The sequence below is a fragment of the Acomys russatus genome, chromosome 6 (genome assembly GCF_903995435.1).
Source record: "Acomys russatus chromosome 6, mAcoRus1.1, whole genome shotgun sequence".
NCBI lineage: Eukaryota > Metazoa > Chordata > Mammalia > Rodentia > Muridae > Acomys > Acomys russatus.
The window spans coordinates 52201912-52222522 of NC_067142.1; the positions used below are offsets into that span (position 1 = coordinate 52201912).

At 50.4% G+C, this 20611-nt stretch overlaps 1 protein-coding gene across 1 annotated transcript in view; it reads right to left on the minus strand.

Annotated features, from left to right (window-relative positions):
- Nucleotides 1–1116: 1116 nt before the first annotated feature.
- The window catches only part of Lhx4 (LIM homeobox 4), a 40324-nt gene continuing 20829 nt past the window's right edge, over nt 1117–20611 (minus strand). Inside the window, exons 3-6 of the mRNA XM_051147615.1 lie at nt 8692–8894; nt 4270–4424; nt 3781–3952; nt 1117–1511 (exon numbers count right to left, since the gene is read on the minus strand). Coding sequence (XP_051003572.1) covers nt 1117–1511; nt 3781–3952; nt 4270–4424; nt 8692–8894 — 925 coding nt within the window. The remainder of the gene's footprint in view (nt 1512–3780; nt 3953–4269; nt 4425–8691; nt 8895–20611) is intronic.

The window sequence follows — 20611 nt, forward strand, 5'->3', positions numbered from 1 at the left end:
AAGAAAGAAAGAAAAAGGGGAAAAAAGCATGGCTGGAAACAACAGAAACTGTCTTCCGACTGAATCGGCTGGTACCACAGAGGAAGCGTTTGTTTAAAGGGAGGAGAATAGCTTCACAAACCCACCAAAACCGACTCTTTTGGAGTACAATGGATGCTCCCCTGAGTTCACGCCACCCTGTCATGAAGCCAAGGAAGTTGGGGAAGACTAGCACCCGCTAGTGTGGCTAGACAGACCATGTGTTTGGAATCCGAATGCATCCACAAATGTTGTCACTGATTGTCATTGTGGTCTCTGCATGGCTTAGCTTTGAACACTTTGTAGCCCTCAGCCTGCCTGGAGGAGGAAATGATACAAGCAAAGTAAAAGGCACTCTGCACCAGGGGGACTTAGTGGACTGTGTGTGAAGATCCAGAGTCACTTGCAGTGGATGCCCACCTCTTGCCATCAGCGGTTCAACAATATAGATGTGATTTTTTTTGAAACCCAGACTGGGTCTGGGTCACACTTGCAGGTAGGAAAAAAGTCATATTTTCACAGCAACAGACAGAACAGGATGGGCCTTTTTTTAAATATCAAACTGTGGCCATCAGTGTTTTTACTAGCCTTTAATAACTTACTTTATTTTGAAAATTAGGGTGGAATCAAGGTGGTCCAGAAACCACCTTATTATTCTCAAGGGCCATGGTGTCACTCCCTCAGGAACCCTGGTTCTGTGAGAACAGCGATTTAGGAAGCAAAGTGTGAGATGCACCAGCTGCAGCAGAGCTCCCAAAGGCCAGGGTGGCCTGTCAACCACCACCCTGTGCTGTCAAAGCACTGAGCAGCCAAAGCCTCTAAGCAGGGTAGGAGGGGAGGGAGCCAACAAGCCAGCGTCTCTATAGCTCTAGGCTGTCCACCCCTGTGCTGTGCTTGAGATGAGGCTGCTCTCCTGTCACCTCCTAAAATCAGTGTCCTAGTGTGGCCTCCGCCTTCTAGGCCCGGCGGTGGAGGACTTCCATTGAGAATAATGGAAATTTCATATTGGCGTGCTTGTGATCTTTAAGAAGCCAGTCTCTTTTGATCCTTGAAGATACCCTCTCAAGCCAGGAGGACACGGAAGGTAGGGAGGAAAGTCTAAAAAGGAGGATGGTCCATTTCATCGAGCCAAGAGGCTGGGCTAGTTGGAAAATCAGGATAGCCTACACTGCTTCCTGTGGAGAGGTCAGAGGTGGGCCCCCCGGCCATGGTTCTCAGCGTCTGGCTTACTCCCTGCCCTGCATGAGCAATGATGCCCAGATTATTGTCCACTGTGTAATCCAGCCCATTGAGCAAAGGAGCATGGGATGGCAAGGACGATATGGAGGATGGAGACTGGGGGATTCCATAGGGGCTCCCGTCCCTCAAGTCCTGATAGGATTGTCCTGTCCCATCCATGGAGAAGTTCCCATTCATTAACTGTCCGCCCGAAACGTCCCCCACGTTGCCATAAATCCTATTGGTGTGGCCAAGCTCTGAGAGAATTTGATCCTCTGTGGACAAAAGAACGGAGATTTATTGTCAGCAGCCGAGACTCATGGTGGTCCCTGCTTTTCACAACCAGCAATACAATGACCAGGAAGGATGCCCATGGGCACAGCTGCCTCCCTGCCAAGCACAGGTCAGACACAGACATGTCAGCCTATTATCCAGACACCAACCCAGACCAAAGGGAGAACAAGGAATGCCTGTACCTAAGACCCAGGGTCTGCCTCATGGGCTGGAAAGTGTCTGATGAGTGTGTTGGTCTACAGTAACTGTGAGATAGATAGCCTGGGTACACTGAGGAATAAACGTGCCTGAGTTTGGTGGGTCACACTATATCACAAATGGAAACTATTGATATGGTTTACTCTGAAACCAAGGAAAGTGCTTGGTTGGGCTGGTTGAGAAACAGGCCTGTACGATAAAGGTGGCTGGGAACCACTCTTAGGCCGGTATACAAATTCTGATCCAGCCTTTAATCCTAGCACTCTGGAGGCAGAGGCAGGTGGATCTCTGTGAGTTCAAAGCCAGCCTGGTCTACAGGTCTACAAAGTATGTCCAAGACAGCCAGGGCTATAAGGAAAACCTTCTTTGGGAAAACAAAAATAAAAAATAAAAAATTAAATTAAATTAAAAATCCTGATCCACCTGAAAATGGAGTTCAATATGAAAGAACTCAGTTTCTTTCTATATCCAATAACCTACTTACTGAGGACAAAGAATGATTTGATTAAGGCAAATGGATCTTCTGGTTTCTTGAAGAATTTCATTAAGGGGATCTAATGGAATTTGCTGAAAGAATCTCTCTCTCCACTAGGGGTGAGCTGGTTTAGTCTTAAGAATTACAAGCTTGTGTGTTACCCAGAGAGAATATGTTATACCCAGAGACCCACTGGCACCCAAGAGAAATGAGCCGCAAAACAAGGTTTGGTGCTTCTGTGTGTTCAGGTGTGGCTCTGAGCAGCTCAGACGAGATTAGCCGGTTTTTCCAACCCTGCCGAGATGCCTAGGAAGGGCACAAATCTCCTTGGCCCTCCCTGGGTCCTAAGCACTGTGGTCTAAGAGTTTGGGCTCAGCAGACCCCTGGGTTGAGGTCAGAGATTTCATGGCTCTGTGCTCATGGTAAGTAACTTGTTCCTGTGTCTCCCTTTTCCACTTCTACCTGGGCTTACACAGTGATACCTACAAAAGGCCACTTGTGACTAGGCTTCGACACTCTCTCTCTCTGATCCCCACATTCCACTCATGAGCATTAAAAAAAAAAAAAAAGAGGGAGCGTGTGTCATTCAAGGAGAGCAGGAAGGTAAAGACTTGACTTCTCCACCATAAGATGACTGAGACTTGGCTCTTCACCTGGTACCTGCCGTCCCTATGATAGGCTGTTATGGTAACAGCCATGCCATCCATGTATGGTCATATACACAGGTGTGCTTGGCTTTCCCCGAGCACCTTCACGGCTGGCTGTTTCCACTGATGGCCATGACAATTCTGAGATGGGTAAGGATGTGAGATCCCCATGTACAGACTGAGGCTCAGGGGAAAAACAGAGGACTGTGACAGAGCTACTCTAGAAATTAGGTTTCGAACTCTCCCCACCCTGCCACCCCCAAAAAAGATCTTCTGTATCTGAGGGCTCAGCGACCAAGAACAGTTGTTCACGGTTGTTTGCAAACAACCTGAGGATTCACCCATGCGGGTAATTTGCAATTTTGCTGATGCACAGGTTTGAACGTAGCGCATGCTGCAAAGCGTGTGTGCACAGGACGGGATGGAGTGAGTGGTGGGGGGAGGGGTTCAGAACCGCAGCCAGTTCCCCATCATGCACTCACATTATTGATTTCCCAGGAAAAGGCCTGTTGAGCATGTCCTCCTGCCACCAGGATTGGAGGACCGGCTTACTCTAGGGGACCGTGGGAGGAGCTCAGTGTCCCTGCAAAGGGGAGAAGTGCAGGAGGGCTGGGGCAAAGACTGGCACACAGTCATCTGTTCACAGCTGTCGGGACTGGTGAGGGCACCTCTGGCAGCAGGAAAGTAGGGAGGCCTTTGAACCAGGACAAGGCTAGGCTGGGTCCCAGGGACCCCAGCCTCTGTATCTTAGCAACAGCGTCCTCTTGCTCTCTAATTCTCACCCTTCTAGAAGGGCCACTAATACCCTTCCCACCCTTTCCTGAAAGTGCCCAGGAGGGGGTCATCAGAAAGATCCCTCCTGCTGGCAAGGATCACTGTCCCCTAGGGCCTCGCCTAAGGCCTCGGCCTCACCCCTCCAGCCCTGCTCACCTCGGAAGCTCAGCTCACTGTCACTAACCCCACAGTCCTCTGCCGAGCTCTCTTTCTCCTGCTTGCTGCCTCCCCGGCTCCTCTTGACGCTCTTGTAGAACTGGCCCCAGCGGTGCCGCCCTGCATCCTTCTTCAGCCGTTTCTCCTTGGCCCTTCTGTTCTGAAACCAAACCTGCCACAAAGCACAGGGAACACAGTCAGGAGTTACTCAGAGACCCCAGACCCCCAAGAATAACACTCAGGAGGTACCAGAAGGCCTGGACCCTCAAGGCAGGAGGTTGGAAATGGACCGAAGCTTTGGTATATGCCAGAACAAAGAGCAGGGTGCTCACTGTCTCTGCCTGAGCCTCATGCCCCACAGCAGCGGCCATGAACTTAGCTCCCTATCCACTCAGTGCCACCACTCACCAAATGGTGTCACTCATGTTCCCAACACAGACCTACCACAGGCCCAGATCCCTCAGGGACAAACTAGTGCAGGTGTCTCACCTGAACCACCCTCATGTCCAGGCCTGTCTCGGAGGAGAGTTGCTCCCTCACGTGCCGGGCAGGCTTCGGGGAGTTCTTGTACGCGTTCTTTAGCGTCTCCAGCTGCTTTGCCGTGATGGTGGTCCGCGGCCGCTTAGCCCCGGTCTCCGAGTCATCTGCAGTGAAAACCGCCTTAATGGAATCAGCTGAGTGGAAGCAGTTGGGCCTCCTCTGCCCACCTTCCTTCCCCGAGACAACCTCAGGGAAAGAACAGGCAGTGTCATGGAGGAGTGCTCCTCACACAGGGACACTAACACTGGAGAGCGGGTTTAAGCCACCTTCCCATCTGCCCTCAGCTCCATCTTCTTCCGCCCTGGTCAGTTAAGCCACACCAAGGCCTGTCACAAACAGAAGACAGGTAATTCCCCTCATTTCCCTGTCATGGGGAATACTCTGTCTAGACACCCTGTCAGGCTGTCAAAGGAAAGAACCACAGTGTAGTCTGTCCTGAGCTGCTTCAGTCAGCCTGCTCCTTCACCTCTCCAGAGCCTCCTGTTCCACTGCCCACCCCCATAGGCCTTGTTGACTCTGCCAGCTTACTGGGCATCACTAAGGATGCCTGAGCAGAGCCTGCACCTCACTAGTCATCTATATATTTATAAACTGTGGATCAGACCCACCCACCTGCATCCCTGGAGTTATGATGTCAGCTTAATGCTCAAAAATCATAGGGCAAATAGAATAAAATATGTAGTGTTGTGTGAAACACGCTTAGCTTTCACAGCATTGAGGAATACTTAGTTGAAAGGTAAAATGAGTTTCATACTGTGGGTCATAGTTAAAGCGTCTGCAAAGCAACAGGTGAGGACTTGTAGGGCAACATATTGGTCAGCAAACGTGTTCAGTGGGTTTTGAGTAGTGGGCCTCAAGTTCTTGAGAAAGCTGGGTTGTTACATTTGGATACAGAGTGACATCTTGAGCATTCAGGAGTTCCCCCAACACTTCAAACTTGGCTCTGCCCAGCATGCTGGGGAGATGTTGTAGTGCCAGGCTTAGCCATTCCTGCCAGATTTATGGAGTTCACAGCATAACACTGATGCAAATCTAAATTATATAAACATGAAATTATGTGTTTTCAAAGTACACAGATGGCCTTCATGTACAAATTTCCAAACATGAAAGAATAGCATAAGCCTTTAGTCTCAGCTCCTCTAGGGGCTGAGGCAGGAGAATCACTTGAGCCCAAGACCAACCAGGATAACACAGCGAGAACCTCTCATTGAAAAGAAACTCTGTGTGTGTGTGTGTGTGTGTGTGTGTGTGTGTGTGTGTGTGTGTGTGTGTGTGTGTCTCAAAAGAGGGGACCCAAGTCATGAGAGTCACTTAATTTCAGAACAGGATTGCTGAGTGAATTAGAAGTCACTTCCTCATAGCCCATGTCAGTGCCCTGTCACCACTGTCAGTGGCTGGTTGGTGCAGCACCACTGCTTGTGTGCACAGGACTTTCTTCGTGCGATTATGGGAACTGTTATGCTGTTATTTTAACATTCACTGTTATTATAATTTAAAATCCTTTTTTATATCCTATAACAATGTCGTCCAAGTATTCATTAAGTAGTGGTGGTAGTGCTCACGCTGAAAAATGTACCCAAAAATCAATAACTTTGGTGCGGAAGTTAAGTGTGATAAAAACACTATGAGGAAGGCCAAGCAAGACCATGACACCCTAGGCTGTTAATTTAGGAGAGAGCATTCAGCCAGGTACTGGAGATAATGCTGTGAAAATAAAAAGTAGCATTAAGGGGAAATATACTTCGGTTATGGATTGGTGTGACTGCAGAATACACCCCTGCTACACACACTTATAACATTAATTCCCATGGAAAATTAGCCTTAACATATGTTCATTTTGAATTATGCAATGTCTCCTAAAACTTGTCCCTGGCATAAAATGCAGCATCGTTATATTGAAAATGCAAATATCGAAGGAGATGAGATGAATGAACAAAATCATTCCTGCTCAGGTGCACATGGCTGACATTGGACCCTTTGTTTAGCTCACGGGAGGGAATAAGGAACCTGGAAGAAGATTCAGAGAGAAGAAGGAATGAAAACTAAAAACAGCCACGTGTATTACAGCAGACTAACGTCTGGACCACATCTAGGATCCCTGCAGGGGACAAGGCCAGGGACACCTGGGCAACAAGAACCTTCAGCTGCCTTTAACCCTTTAGCACACTTCTCTGCTAGGGCCTTTCTCTTATTCAGTAGTCCCTTTTAGAAGCATCTTCCTAGTTAGCCTCAGGAAGCAGCCCAGTGTGCCAAGGCTGAGACTCAACTTGCCCCAGTTACACAACTTGCCCCAGAAGCTCCAAATCTCTAAGTGCCCACCTGTGCCAAGACCTGTGCTTTCCACTGTCCTACAAGAAGGCTGCAGTAGAACAACCTCCTTCCATAAGATGGCAAGCCCTGCCATGTCATTCTTGCCTCCCCTGTGACACTACTGCCAGTCTCCCTCCTTTCTGGAACCATCTATATATATAGCACCAGGAGATTGTGGATTGAGAAGCCACAAGGTCAACATGAGGTCTTTGACAGTAAGACCCAGCACAATTCTTGTAAATGTCACCAGAGTCTTCAGTTCTCTTGGTATCCCTGAATCCTTCTGTGTTGACACCCTTCTGTGGCATCCTGGGGGACTCCAAAGCAACAGTATGGCATGTTAAGGGACTAGAGCAATGGTTCTCAACCTGTGGGTCATGACCACTTTAGAATGGACTGGTCATTTCACCTAACACCATCAGAAAACACAGATATTTACATTATGAGTCATAACAGTAGCAAAATTACAGTGAGGAAAATAGTGTTATGGTTGGAGGTCACCTCAATGAGGAAGTATAGCCAAGGGTCACTGCATTAGGAAGCATGAGGCCCACTGCTCTCAGTGGATGAGTCAGCAAGGCACAGGTGTGCATGGGAGCTGCAGAGGTCTCTCTGGGCCCTGGGGGCAAGCCGACCAATGTCCTCTGTCTACCAGAAAAAGTCAGAATTAGGAGTCCCGGAGAGAGGAGGCTCCTGTCTCATTTTGCCACAAGCCAGAGACAAGGTTGGCCCAGCTGACTCACCACAGGGCCCTGAAGGATTGCCTCAGCCTACTCCCCACCACAGAAATCTAATTTCTCCCTGTATTAATCAGATCCAGACCCAGGAAAGAGCTAGAAAGAAATACATGAAGTTGTTTGTTTGTTTAGTTGGTTGGTTGGTTGGTTGGTTGTTTGGTTAGTTGTATGTTTGTTTGTTTGTTTGGTTGGTTGGTTGGTTGGTTGGTTGGTTGGTTTGGTTGGTTGGTATTTCCATCAAGCCCAGACCAATCTACAGAGCTGCCTTCACAGAATACCTGAGTTGACAGAAATGCTAGTCAAGAGCAAAAGGACCCGGACATTCTAGGAGCTGGGGCTTAAGAATCCTAGATTGGGTTCGGTCAAATTCTGGAGTCAGATACAGGACATGATACCCTCCTGGCAGAGCTCTAACAGAAGCCATGAGTGGGGCCTGCTTCAGGAAAGTGAGAGGCAGGACTGGCCTTCCTCTGGGGAGTATGGGGAATGCACGGGTCTGAGCCCTGTTCATGCAGAGGGCTTCTGCTCTCTGAAGCTGTGACAAGGAGAGCCAGCAGGGCAGCTTCTCAGGCTGCCCATCTGAGGCTAGGTTCCCAGGGGTGGCAGGGAATCCTTGAGAGATGACCTCAGCCTGCACTGAGCTGTGAATTTCCACTGCGGTGTGTGCTGTGGCCTTGAGGTGAGGCAAAGGCCCTCATACTGTTGGGTCTCCCTAAACATGGCTTCTCCCAGTCATTGCTCTGACTGACTGACTGACTGAATGAATGAATGAATGAATGAATGGCTGACTGACTGGCTGACTGACTGACACACTTGCTCCAGCTTCAGGGTTTCAGGCACTCAAGAGCTGGTACCCCTGAGCCCACAGCCTGAGAGACAGGAGACAACTGAAAACAGGCCAGCCCTAAAAATCCTGTGGCTCTTGCTGATTGAGTCCTATAAGGCATGAGATGGTTAGGAAAATGTGTGACTCAAATGCCACCCCACCCTCCTACCCCTGTCAGCCGAGCTCCCAGCCACCCCTCAGCTCACCAGCCATGCTCCAGGCAAGGAGACCACCAAGTTCACTACCTCATAAGGGCCTCAACAATTCTCAATAACTACAGCTTTATTAATGCTTCACAAAGCCAGCAAGGTCTGAGGGGTTGGGGAGTGCTTAGAACTAAATCTCACTGTGGAACTCTGGTTACAAGTATGGGATGAGGCCAAGCCTGGGCAGTGCCCAGAGGGCTGGACAGGAGGGACTCAGAAAGACAGGCACCTCGATGCATAGCACACAGCCTGCAAAGCTCTGGAGGAGCGTGCGCAAGGCCACGCTGCTTACCGTTTTGCTTGGCAGTCTCGTAGTCCTCCTTGCACACTAGCCGCCCATCCTCCATCAGGTAGAACTCGTCGCCCGTGGCCAGCTGCCGGTTACAGATGATGCAAGCGAAGCAGTGCAGATGATAGACAAAGTCCTGGGCCTTGCGGACCACCTGGGTCGGGGGGATGCCCTGCTGGCAGGCTGTGCATTTTGTGCCAAAGCGCCTGTCAGGACAGCAGTAAAAAAAAAAAAAAAGTGAAAACAAGGGGGTCAGGTTGGGGTCTCACCCATTTATCAGCCCTCTCCCGCCCCACCACTCCCGGGTCCACAGCACACGAAGGATACAGGACTCCTGGGCCTCCTGCTGGCTTCTTTGCTTTGTGTCCCAGTGATGGGGTTGGGTCAGAGCTAGAGTCCTCAGTTGCCCTCCCAAGGCTGACATCACAGGGACCCAAGGGGACAGACATCTTCAATGCATGGAGGCAGCGAGGGGGTTCTAAGTGCCCTCCAGAGCAGGAAGTCACGCTTCACCTCCTGCTTTCCACAGCTTTGTGGTGCTTCCTAACAGAACAGCCTGGTAGGGAACCATGTATGCTGTGAGCCGCTCAGTCTCATGTACACAGCAAGGTTTCCCATAGGAGGAGCCCCGTGTGGCTGACTGGAGGACAGCACATGCCTGTGTCCACACTGGCACTCTGGAGGAAACACATTGTCAGCAAAGTGAGCATTCCCCCCCCCCCCAAATACACACACACACACACAAAAGTGCAACACTCCCCGTGCATGTCACAGTCCCAGGTTGGCCCAGGAAGCCACACCACCAAACCCTTCCTATATTCTCCAGTAAGGAATCTGCAGATCTCATTTAGGGAAAGCCTGCTTCCAGCCTCCCTCTGGTCTACCCCTTTCTGGCCTGGCAGACAAGAGGATGCCATCCATTGCCACCCTTTCCCGGGGCTAGCAAGGGAGAAGAAATAGACACAGTGGAAGCAGCATCCAAGGAGATCCTCAGAGCCCATCTCCCCGCCCCAGACATGGACACCCACAGAGCCATGGCACTGGCCACAGGAACAAGAGAGAAATACTAGAGACAAGGCGGGGAAGGCGGTGCTTGGCCGCAGGTAATTCTTCTCCGGTCTGGAAGGAAAGGAGGGAGGCAGGAGGGGTGGGAAGCTGGGGCAGAGTTTAAAACAGCAATCAACCTAATTATTCATGACACTTCACACAGCAGAACTTTATCTTCTTCAGGATGAGAGACTTTGCCTAATGGATCTGGGGAAGGTTTGATTTTAATGGTCCTTTTAACTAATGCTTATAGGCAGCCTGATTTCCCCTGAAAGGACAGTACATATTTCATCCACATTAATACCAAATAAATTAATTATGGTCATGGCTATCATGATGAATCCCAGATTAATGCAGAATGATGGGTCTCTTATGCAGCAATGACACCTGCTGAGGGGGCTGCACAGGCCTGCAACAGGCATGGACAGCTGTGGCTTCCACAGCCCCCCCCCCTCAGCCAGGAACATGTCCTCCTGGAGAGCAGTGGGGGTCTCCATATCAGGAGGAGTTCCTCAACAGCTATGGTGTGGTAAGGAGGCTGCCTCTCTGAGGCCATACGAGAAAAGGGCTGGGTATGAGGGGCTGAGATGTGCCTCTAGAGGAAGCTAGCCTCTCAGAGCAAGAGTGTGAGGTCTTATGAGCTCTCCAAAGTAGTCTGAATCCTGCCTCGGAGGGACCTGGGCTTTTGTCAGATTCTCATGGGGATGTAGAACACGGAAGAACAGTTTCTATTTGCTGACTGACATAACTGGAGGATGTTCATAGTGGGCGAAACCTGAGTGTGGTAAGCACAGCACCAGGTCTGCACCAGCCTCAGCTGCTTAGAATGTGGATGATGCCCCGGCTTCCTCCACAGGCAGTGGAGGTGCAGCTGCTCCTGGGTTAAGCAGAAAGGCAGGTGTCCTATGTGTGCATGCTCCCGTGTGTCATTGTGTGCGTCGGAGTGGGACAGGGACCCAGACAGGAGGGAAGACTGTATCCGTATCACTCGAAAATGTTCCCACCAGCTCTATGCTTACCCAGCCACCCCCTTGCCCATGAACAACGTCTCCGCTGTGCTTACTACAAACCCTTCCGAGAAGCTCCCGAAGGCATGCGTCCACACCTGCTGCTGAAAATGCTGGGGTGGCAGCCTCCCCACAGAAGAGCTCCCTAATGCCAATCCTCCCCAGGAGGAGAGGACTGAGGGGGCACGCCAGAGCAGAACAAACCCTGCTGCAGCCTCTCCCACAAGAAAGCCACTTCTCCTGGCCTAGAAAAAGCTGATGGGCTTCCAGTAGCCAGAAACCCAAGTGACACCAGAGCAATGGAGACGTGAAAGATAACGGGGGGGGGGGGGATAAATTTAATCTCATCTCGACAGTGATTCATGCTCAAGGGTGCAAGTGCACAGGGAAAATGAAAAATAAATGGACTTGCCCACCAGCATTTTTCAGCCATTGGAGCAATTTTTTTGATTGTGGGATTTTTACCAGTGGGGGAGTGTAGGAGCTGCCCCTCACTACCTTTCTCCTGAACCATAGCCAACAGGATCCTTGCCAGGGGTACTTTGTGCACTTTCTTGGCCCTGGAGTTCCCCTGGCCTGTCCCAGCCCCAAGGAGCACTCAGTCACAGCCAGCGGACCTAGAATAAGTGGGGTGGGGGCAGGTCATTGGTGACAAACAGAATGGTCTCTAGTGTGCTATATCAGACCAGGCATAGTTACATATGAAGAAGCTGTGGCAGGTGACACAATTGTCATGTGACCAGCTATAGTGCCACACACTGCCATTTGAAAAATTCCTGGACCTAAAACAAACTAAAACTCTTGAGTGTGGCTGCTACACAGAGAGCCAGTAGTCTCAGCAATAGTCTGGCCAGTTTTGAAGGATCCTGGGGTGAGGGGGAGAAATGGCCACACACTAAGGAACATGGCTTCTGGGGGATTTCCCAAGCAGCACCCAACTGAGTGCTGTCACCAAAGATCTACTGTGTGTAGGCAGTGCCCACTCCACAAATCCTGCACTGTGGCCGCACTCTCTAGAAGACCATTCCTGCAGGCTGGGCCTGACTAAGCCTCATGGGGCAGCAGCTAGAGTTCATCCAAAATAAGCACAGAAATGCACGGAAGGGGCTAGGGATCATGGCTTGGGGTGAGAGAGCGTGCATAGCATTCCCAAGACACTGGGCTTAAACAGTGCCACAGAGAGACATGGATGCAAGCAAGGACTTGTCGATGGCCTACCTCCCATCAGCCCTTTTTCTTGTCCTCACCCAGCATGTAGTAGGGAAGTGACAAGACCTGCTGAATGAATGAATGAGTGAGTGAATGAATGAATGAGTGAATGAATGAATGAATGAGTGAGTGAGTGAATGAACTCCTGAATGGTGTACCTGAGTAACCACGGAAGAGCCATTTCCAAGACCAGAACAACAGCTCCCATCAAAAGCTTTTCTATTGCAGACACGACATGGAGTCCCATGTTGAAGTTTCCTACAACATGAAGCTCCATCCACTGTCATTGTCATCACATTCACCTCACAGATGTCTCCAGAGTGTCCAAGCTGAAAAGTGGGCACCGCAATATCTTGTAGCAGACGAGAAACTGAGGCAGAGAGGTGACGTACTGCTCCAGTTCCCAGCAACAGCAAAGAGAGAATGAAGATTTGAACCCAACAATTTTTTTTTTTTTTTTTTTTTTTTGGTATTTTGAGACAGGGTCTCTCTGTGTAGCCTTGGCTGTCCTGGACTCACTTTGTAGACCAGACTGGCCTCGAACTCACAGCGATCCACCAGCCTCTGCCTCCCAAGTGCTGGGATTAAAGTCATGTGCCACCATGCCCCTGCGAACCCAACACTTCTAAAACCGCACAGGCATCAAAGGCACCAAGCGCAGACTGTGGTGCCTGGGGTGGGTTAATCTTGCTTGTCTACTTGATTGAGAGCAACGCCTGGGAGTCCAGCCTGCTCTGCTGTGTCTGTGGGGATGTTTCCACAGAGGACTAACAAAGTCGGGGAAGAGCTCCCCTAATGTAGGTGGCACCATCCCATAGGTTAGGGTCCCAGATGGAATAAAAGGAGAAAGGCCAGCATGCAGGTGATCACTCCATCTCTCTGCTCCACTCCCTGGCCAACACAAGGCAAGCGGCTCCTCCATGCCTTCTCCGCTGCAGTAAGTGGAACCCACTGACATGGTGAGACGAAGCAGATCTCCCTTCTCTCTGGTATGCATCACAGTGACAGGAAGCAAGCACAGTACCCCTGACCAAAACCAAGCTTGAAAACAGGGCCTCACGTCCCTCATATGTCCCCAGCAGCACCTGAGCAAAAGCGTCCCACAAGGCAAGGGCCTGTTGTGGTAGCCCTCACCCCAAAGTGTGTGCACCCATCACACAGCTAGGAGCTAAGGCAGTGCCAAAGACACCAGAGCCATCTCTCCAGGCTACCTCTGACCCCAGGAAGGGCCAGGCCTTCTGTCCTTGTCCCACCCTCTGCTTCTGTCTCTCTAGACCCCTCTGATCTTGATGGGCAGAAACACATTCGTAGTGTCTGGATCCTATGGAAAGACAACAGTGGGCGGGCCCTGCAGGCACAGAACTTCTAGAACTAGGGTCACAAAAATCCTATCTTACTGACTCCCCGCACGTGGATGGGTTTAGGTGCTGTCACGTGACCAGAGTCACACAGTTGTTTTGGGGGGGGGTCACTGAGACATCACTGAGTGCCCGCATTCACCAAGCTCCTACTGTGTATCCCTCGTGGCAGATCTTGTGAATGCACAAGCCACCTCACTGCCACCCCAGCACTCCCTACTCAGTCCTTGGTGACTGCAGCCCCCCAGCGCAGCATCGTGCATGCCAGCATCTCTAGTGACTTCATTACACAGCTCTCGGGACCTGACTCCAGGACACTACCCCTCCCTGGCCCTGCCACTCACACCCCAGTGCTGTGGCCTCAGTTTCCTCTCTGCCCAACAAAGACACCACATCCATCTGACTAATCCTTCCCTCACATTCCTGGCTTTCCTGGCTTCTCTCTACCCTCACCACCCCCACCCCAACAAGCACAGGTGTCTGAACAGAGTTGAGGAAAAGCACACAGCCTCACTGCTTAGACTTCCTCTAAATAATAATACCCACCCCCCCAAGGGGACCCCAGAAATTAAAATAGGCCCAGTTCCCAATTTTCCAAGAGTAGACAAAAATCTAGCATGTGTCCCCCCCAAAACCACTCTCCCATCCACCATGATAGCAGGAGGCTTCTCCAGCCCTGGCTTCCTACAGCTGGCCTGAGCTACTACTGTTCACCACCCTCCCCTTAGACACAGGGTGCCTGGTTTAGATTCCCCAAAGAGCTGTCCCCTCTGCCTTCCACAACGTCCTGTTTCCTTGATCCTTCCCTTCAGTGCACAGGACCCATGACACTATTTCTGATACTTGACCCCACATTGTTCATCTAACATTCATTTCTCTACTCCCCTTTAGAGCAAACACCATGCCCCGCCTCACCTTCTACACAGCTCTGCACTTGCTTTAGCAAACTCCTCAGAAGACGTCTGGAATCCATGACTCTAGTGCCCCAACCCCCCCCCCCCCCCCCCCCCGGCCAGGCGTCTCTTGAATCCAGCCGCTCAATGTGCGGCCCAGACATTTGGTCATGGGTGGCCTCGAATTGCTAACTCCAGAGGTCAGCTCTCATCCCCTCCCCCTTCCATCCTATCCCTAGAGATGTGTCCCCTTTCCCAGAGCAGGGCCTGGGTTCCAAGAACATAAAAGGGGCCCACTCCTAGAGCATTCACATAAGGGCCTATTACAGATGAGAGGTGGGTAAGATGCCACCTTCTCAGAGCTGAAAGCCAAGGTGATGGGGTTGGACTCTAGAGCCCTTCTTCACGCTTGGCCACTGGCAGGCAGGCAGTGGGCACCAGGCCAGGCCCTAGTTCAACCTCCTGTGTGCGGGAGCTGCCACCCCGTGATGCGCCATCCCAAGGAAACAAAATACTGCCTAACTTGATTTTATGCTTTAATTGCTTGGCTGTGATTTACTGCTGGCTGTATATTTTTTTTCTCGGCTGACACTTCCCCACATGTATTTCTTTTCTCTATCACCACACTTGACAGGTGAGTTGCTGATATTTACTGTTACTGTATGTACCAATATTTCCAACATATATCACCACCCACTCTAAGGCCACAGCCATGTCATGGGCATATAAAGCTCTATCCGGGCACAGCCAGCCTGCTCCACACATAAAAAGGGGTCACATCCAGAGTACACGCCAGCTTTTGGGATGCGGACATAGCCCCTGCTAACAGCACACAATCACAGTCGCATTCCCATGGTGCCAGGACTGGCCCACAGCGATCTAATTTTTCAATGTCTGTATATAATGGATGTGTTGTATATGTGTGTGCATGTTTGTCGGGGGTGGTCATGGAGATGCTGCAGCACGTGTGGGGGGGGCGGTCAAAGGGCAGTCTTGAGTGTTATTCCTTGCTTTCCACCTTATGTGAGGTAGGGACTCTTATTTTTGTGGCTGTGAATGCCAGGCTAGCTGGACAGCAATGGCCAACCTCCCATCTTACCACAGGTGCACCAGGGTTATAGTACGTGCTGCTGCATCTGGCTCTACAGGGGGCTTAAGGATTCGAACTCAGGTCCTCATGCTTGCACACCACACACTTTACCCACTAAGCCATCTCCTTAGCCCATGATCTGCCTTGTATTTAGGTTATTATTATTGTTGTTGTTGTTGTTGTTGTTACTGTTATTATTATTTGGCCTTTCTAAGACAGGGTCTCACTACATATCCCTGGCTTGCCTGGAACACAATATGTAAACCCAGGCTGGCCTTGAACTCACAGAGAACCACCTGCCTCTGCCTCCCAGGTGCTGGAATTAAGGATTTGTGCTACCATACCTGACAATTTTGGGGGCTATTAATGTAATGTTTTAATTTTCTATAAAGAACATGCAATATTGTTATTCTGAGATGAATATTACCTGAGAAGGACTAGTAACCTAATCCAACTCCCTCAACATAGAAGGAAACCGGAGCACAGAGACAGGTAGTGATTGCCCAAGACCACACAGCTCAGCTGGCGAGAAAGAGTTTGGAGTGTCTGAGCGCTAACCTCTCTTGTGAGCTTGACGGGATTTGGAATCACCATGTAAGTGGACTTCTGGGCATCCCTGTGAGGGTGGTTTTGAAAGATTTAATTGAGCAAGGAGGCACCTCCCTGAAACATGGGCCACACCCTTCCATCAGCCGCAGTTCAGCATTTGGGGAGGCGGAGGCAGGCAGATTGCTGTGAGTTCGAGGCCAGCCTGGTCTACAGAGCAAGTCTAGGACAGCCAAGGCTACACAGAGAAACCCTGTCCCAAAAGACCGAAGAAAGAAAAAAGGAGGAGGTGAACTGAGCAACATGCTCTACCACTGTGAGTGCACTGCCATGATGGACTCTTAAAGCGGGAGCCAAAAGAAAGCTTTTCTTCCTCAAGTTGCTCTTACCAGGTATTTTACCTCAGCAATGAGAAAACTAAGGAATACAGAGGCCACATGTCCCCTCTGTCCCTGCTAGACTCAACAATGCTTCCTGGGAAGTAATGGGGTACAGAGAACCGGCACACCCAAAGCTTTCAGAAGGTTATCCCTTCCCCTGCCCCCTCCTCCAGACCATATATCCCTTCCTGCCAAGCCCTTCTCTGGCCACCTCACTCCCATCACCTCAGGAAACTTCCAAGCTCAGCATTCCTGGTCCCAGAGTCTGGCTCCCCTTCATCTTCTGCTGTATGTCTGGTCAAGGTCACAGCAGTGTTCTCAGAGCCAGTGTCTGGCCTGTGGGGTGCTGCCCAATACCCCCTCATGCCCCCACAGTTTTGTAATGCACCAAGCATGTAATATGCACCAAGAAATGTCATTTGAAAGACCTCATTAAAGCATTCAATAGTCCTTGTAGGCAGTTGGTTTTGTTGTTGTTGGTTTTGTTGTTGTTGTTGTTGTTGTTTCATCAATGACAAGAGACTTGGGACCATCAGCTGTTTGGGCCACAGTCACCCTTCATCCTCACTCATCTTCCCCAGGCCCCGTGCATCTGGGCACAGATAGTCTTGCACTCTAAACCTGCCTGCTGCAGCTGAAGATTGCTTGCTGATCTCTGAGTCCCAAACTACAGGGCTTTGGCAGACAGTGGAAAGGGGACTTGGAAACAGTGTGGTCCAGCCCTTCAGGCTTTTGTTTGTTTGGCATGTTTTGTTTTGTTTTTCTCTGCTCACTGCTAACACTGTCCACGGAATCCAACCTTCTTTTGTTTTTCCCTCTCAAAGTGGGATTCTAGGCGCATAGAAAGTTCTCCGGGGAACAGAGTCAAAAATCAGACACTGACTCTAATAACCCAGGCGTGACCTTGGCTAGAGACTCAGCAGGCACCTGACTGTGGGAGCAGGGAAGCCAAGCTTGGAAACTCCAGGAGGTGGTGGGAGTTAGCTGATCAGAGAGGGACCCGGCAGGAGGGAAAGGCTCAAGGAGGCGCAAGGGAGCCGCTGTCTATCCGAAAGCATCCATAGTACAGAAGTGTGTATCGGGAACCTGTGGGACAGGGCAGCAGAAATGACAAGGCTTTGAGTGGACCGCTGTGGCTTGCTATCCAAATGGACAGGGACGAGAGTGAAGGAGAGAATAAAAAGGCTTGCCTGAACTGTGCCTGGCCTTAATGCTGCACACAGCTGCCACTCCCGTGTCACCCAGATCCACTGTGCTTAGGGACCTCATTTCCTCAGCCCAGTGCCATCTGCACCCCATGCTGATTTGCAACTGTTTGGTTCCAAAGAGTCCCCCATGGCAGGAGATCCTGAGATGTGATTTCCACAGATGTCAGGAGGCTTGGGCTCCAGAGGGTAGACACAGGGCACAGCTGAACTCAAGGGCTCTGGGGTGGTCGGACAGATAATCCTGGGCTCATCACCACCTGATATATGGCTGCTGGTCCCCAGGGAGACCTGCTGGGCTAAGTAATTGCTTCTGTCTTGATTACTGGCTGTCACAAATGACTGTGGCTTGGTCCCTCCAGTGTGTTCAAGTCTTACAAATATCCATGCACACAGGCACTATCGGGACCATCTGATCGTTACCTTAAAAGGTGTAATTTGTTTAGCAAGGGAATTAGACTATAAACTATTCAGAAATTATTGAAAGCCACATGTCAAAGACCCTCCTGCCTTCAGGTTCCTCAGTACGCTGTGTGTGTGTGTGTGTGTGTGTGTGTGTGTGTGTGTGTGTCTGTGTGTCTGTGTATCTGTGCCTGTGTATGTGCCTATGTATGTCTGTATCTGTGTGTCTGTGTCCATGTGTATCTGTCTGTGTCTGTGTGTCCATCTGTCTGTCTGTATCCCAGTAGGTGCATAATTTTCAGAAATACAAAGTGACTGAGCAAAAACAGTCTGGCCCCAGACTGCATCCACAGCCACTGGCCAGCCCCAATTGTATCAGCTCAGAGCGACAGGCTCCTATCCTGCTCCTCCATCAAAATTGGACAGTTGTTCCGATGACCTGACCTACCACTGCCACAACCTCTCCCCAGAGCCCTGTCTGGCCACAGGCTTTGTACAGCCTCAGCACTCTAGCCTCTGACCATAGAGGAAGCCTTTTCTCTTCTTTTCCTACCACTGCATGGGCACACCATCACTGCCCTGATGAGACGAGCTCGTAATGGTAAGTAACTGGCACTTGCTTCATCTTACTCAACCCACCTTAGAGATGGCAACTGGATGCTTAATGAAGCCAGATGTCTCAAGTTCACACTGACCATGTATTAAAGCCCAATTCCTTACCCCTTTTATGAAGTCCACCCAAAAAGAGGTCAACCTTGTTTATTAAAGTTGAGGCCATGTTCTATGGGCTTCTGCCTTCAAATCAGATAAAGAATAGAGAGGTTCCAGCCCCTGAGGGACCAGATTGAGGACACCAGCAAAGACCTGTGCACAACCAGCAGAACCACCCTGTGACAGTCAAACAGCCAGCATGCTGCAACACAGACGCCTGGACTGCAGGGATAAATCACACAGACCCAAGGACGCTGCCTACCTGCCCTTGGCTGACAGCCACCTGGAGATTGACTGGCTGGGGGAGGGGCTGGCAAGGCAGAGGGAATGCTCACCCTCATAGCTCCCTGAAGCTGTGTCCTTCACCCTTCCAGAGACCCCTTGGTTACCTAGCAGGGTAAAGGCCTTGGGATCAAGGAGATGCCCCTCAAAAGCACTACCTTTCCTATAGGAGGTCCCAAGGCCCACAGCACCCCAGAAAGCCTGAGAGTATCTCCCACAGCCCCTGACATGCAGGTGTGGTTACAAACCCCTGGTGACGCGGGGCAACTGAAGCTCCCTACATCCTGGAATGGCCTCAAAGCCTTCCCTTTACCCAAATGCTGTTTGAACCTCACCAACCTCCACTCCACAGCCATGCTTGCATCAGAAACATCATGGCTTCTCTCCCAGGACCACATCAGCCAACAAGACCAGTTCCTCTGTGACTTAGCCGCTGACACAGCGCTGACACCCTCCATCCACACTAGCCATGTTGCCCCACCTGGATATGATCCACTCTAGACAGCTACAAGTCATCCCTAAAAGATGCTCTTAAAGCAGGAAGAGGGAAAATAGGAGAGATGGGAGCAGCCCCAGCCCTGAAGGAAGAGTCTCTAACAGCCACATCAGGACCAGGCTAATGCCATGTGGACCCTGTGGACATGGTTACCCACTACCTGCTTCCCACTCTAGAGGTCAGAGTGCACTCTTGATAGGTAGAGAAAGGCTAGGTACTTGCTTCTTTGCTGACAAGCAACAAGTAAAAGATGGAGCAGATGCCACCAAGCTCCATCTCTGTTCAGCAAACTGCTCTACAACTCCACTTTGCAAAATGATCCTATGCACATCAGAATTCTTACTTTTCCTAAAGAAAGCAACAAGTCCCAGAGATCCCAAGGAATCTGTCTAACGGCACCAGTGCAGGAACGCAACTCCCAGAGTAGGAACCCACCCTGCGTGCACTGTGCTTTAGTTGGGGGACCTTCGGGGCTTTCCATAACCTTGATGGTAATCAAAGAGTAGGCTCAGAAGTCCTGCTCCTAAACCCCTACTATTCGCAGGCCCTGGCCCTATTACAAAAATACCTACTGGGGTCTGGGAAAGACTGGCCCAACAAACGCAGTGCAGCAGGCTTTGAGATGCCTTCCGCATAGAGGGAGGCTCTCTTAGTCCCCGACAGCACTTTAGTAAATCCGACAGCACTTCTGTAAATCGCAGGCCCATTTCATTGTATTAGTTAAGGATTTCTCCCCTTGGACTTGAAGATTTTTTATCTCTTTTGGAGAAGAGAAGCTAACGACCCAGAATACGAAAACAACAAGAGAAAACCCAACCCGTGTTATTGAGCAAGTCAAAAGTCAAAAGTCAAAAACAAAAAAGAAAAACAACAACAACAACAACAACAAAAAACGGGCCCCATAAGAAAAGCGCACCACAGAACGCACTCTTAGCAGTAATTCTTCCTTTGGGTACGCAACATCGCCCCCTGCTGCCTGTGGCCAGTATTGCTATATCTCCTTGGTGGAAGGATGCCCCCAGCCCTGATGGAGGGCTCTCTCATTTCGGACTCTGCGGCTGAGATAAGACACACTTCACTTTTCACATCACAATCTTGACTTGCAAACTGCACACAGAACAAAAGTGAAGAACGACCCTTCGGCAGTGCAAAACAATAATTACCCTGCCCGACATTGTGGGCAAACATTATTCCAGGGACGTAAAACTAGTGCCAGTCCGCAGAGCAGGTGAGGACTGTGCAGCAGCTGCCAGAAGAGACCACGGTTTTCTTCCTCTGTTTCTCCAAAGAGCACAGA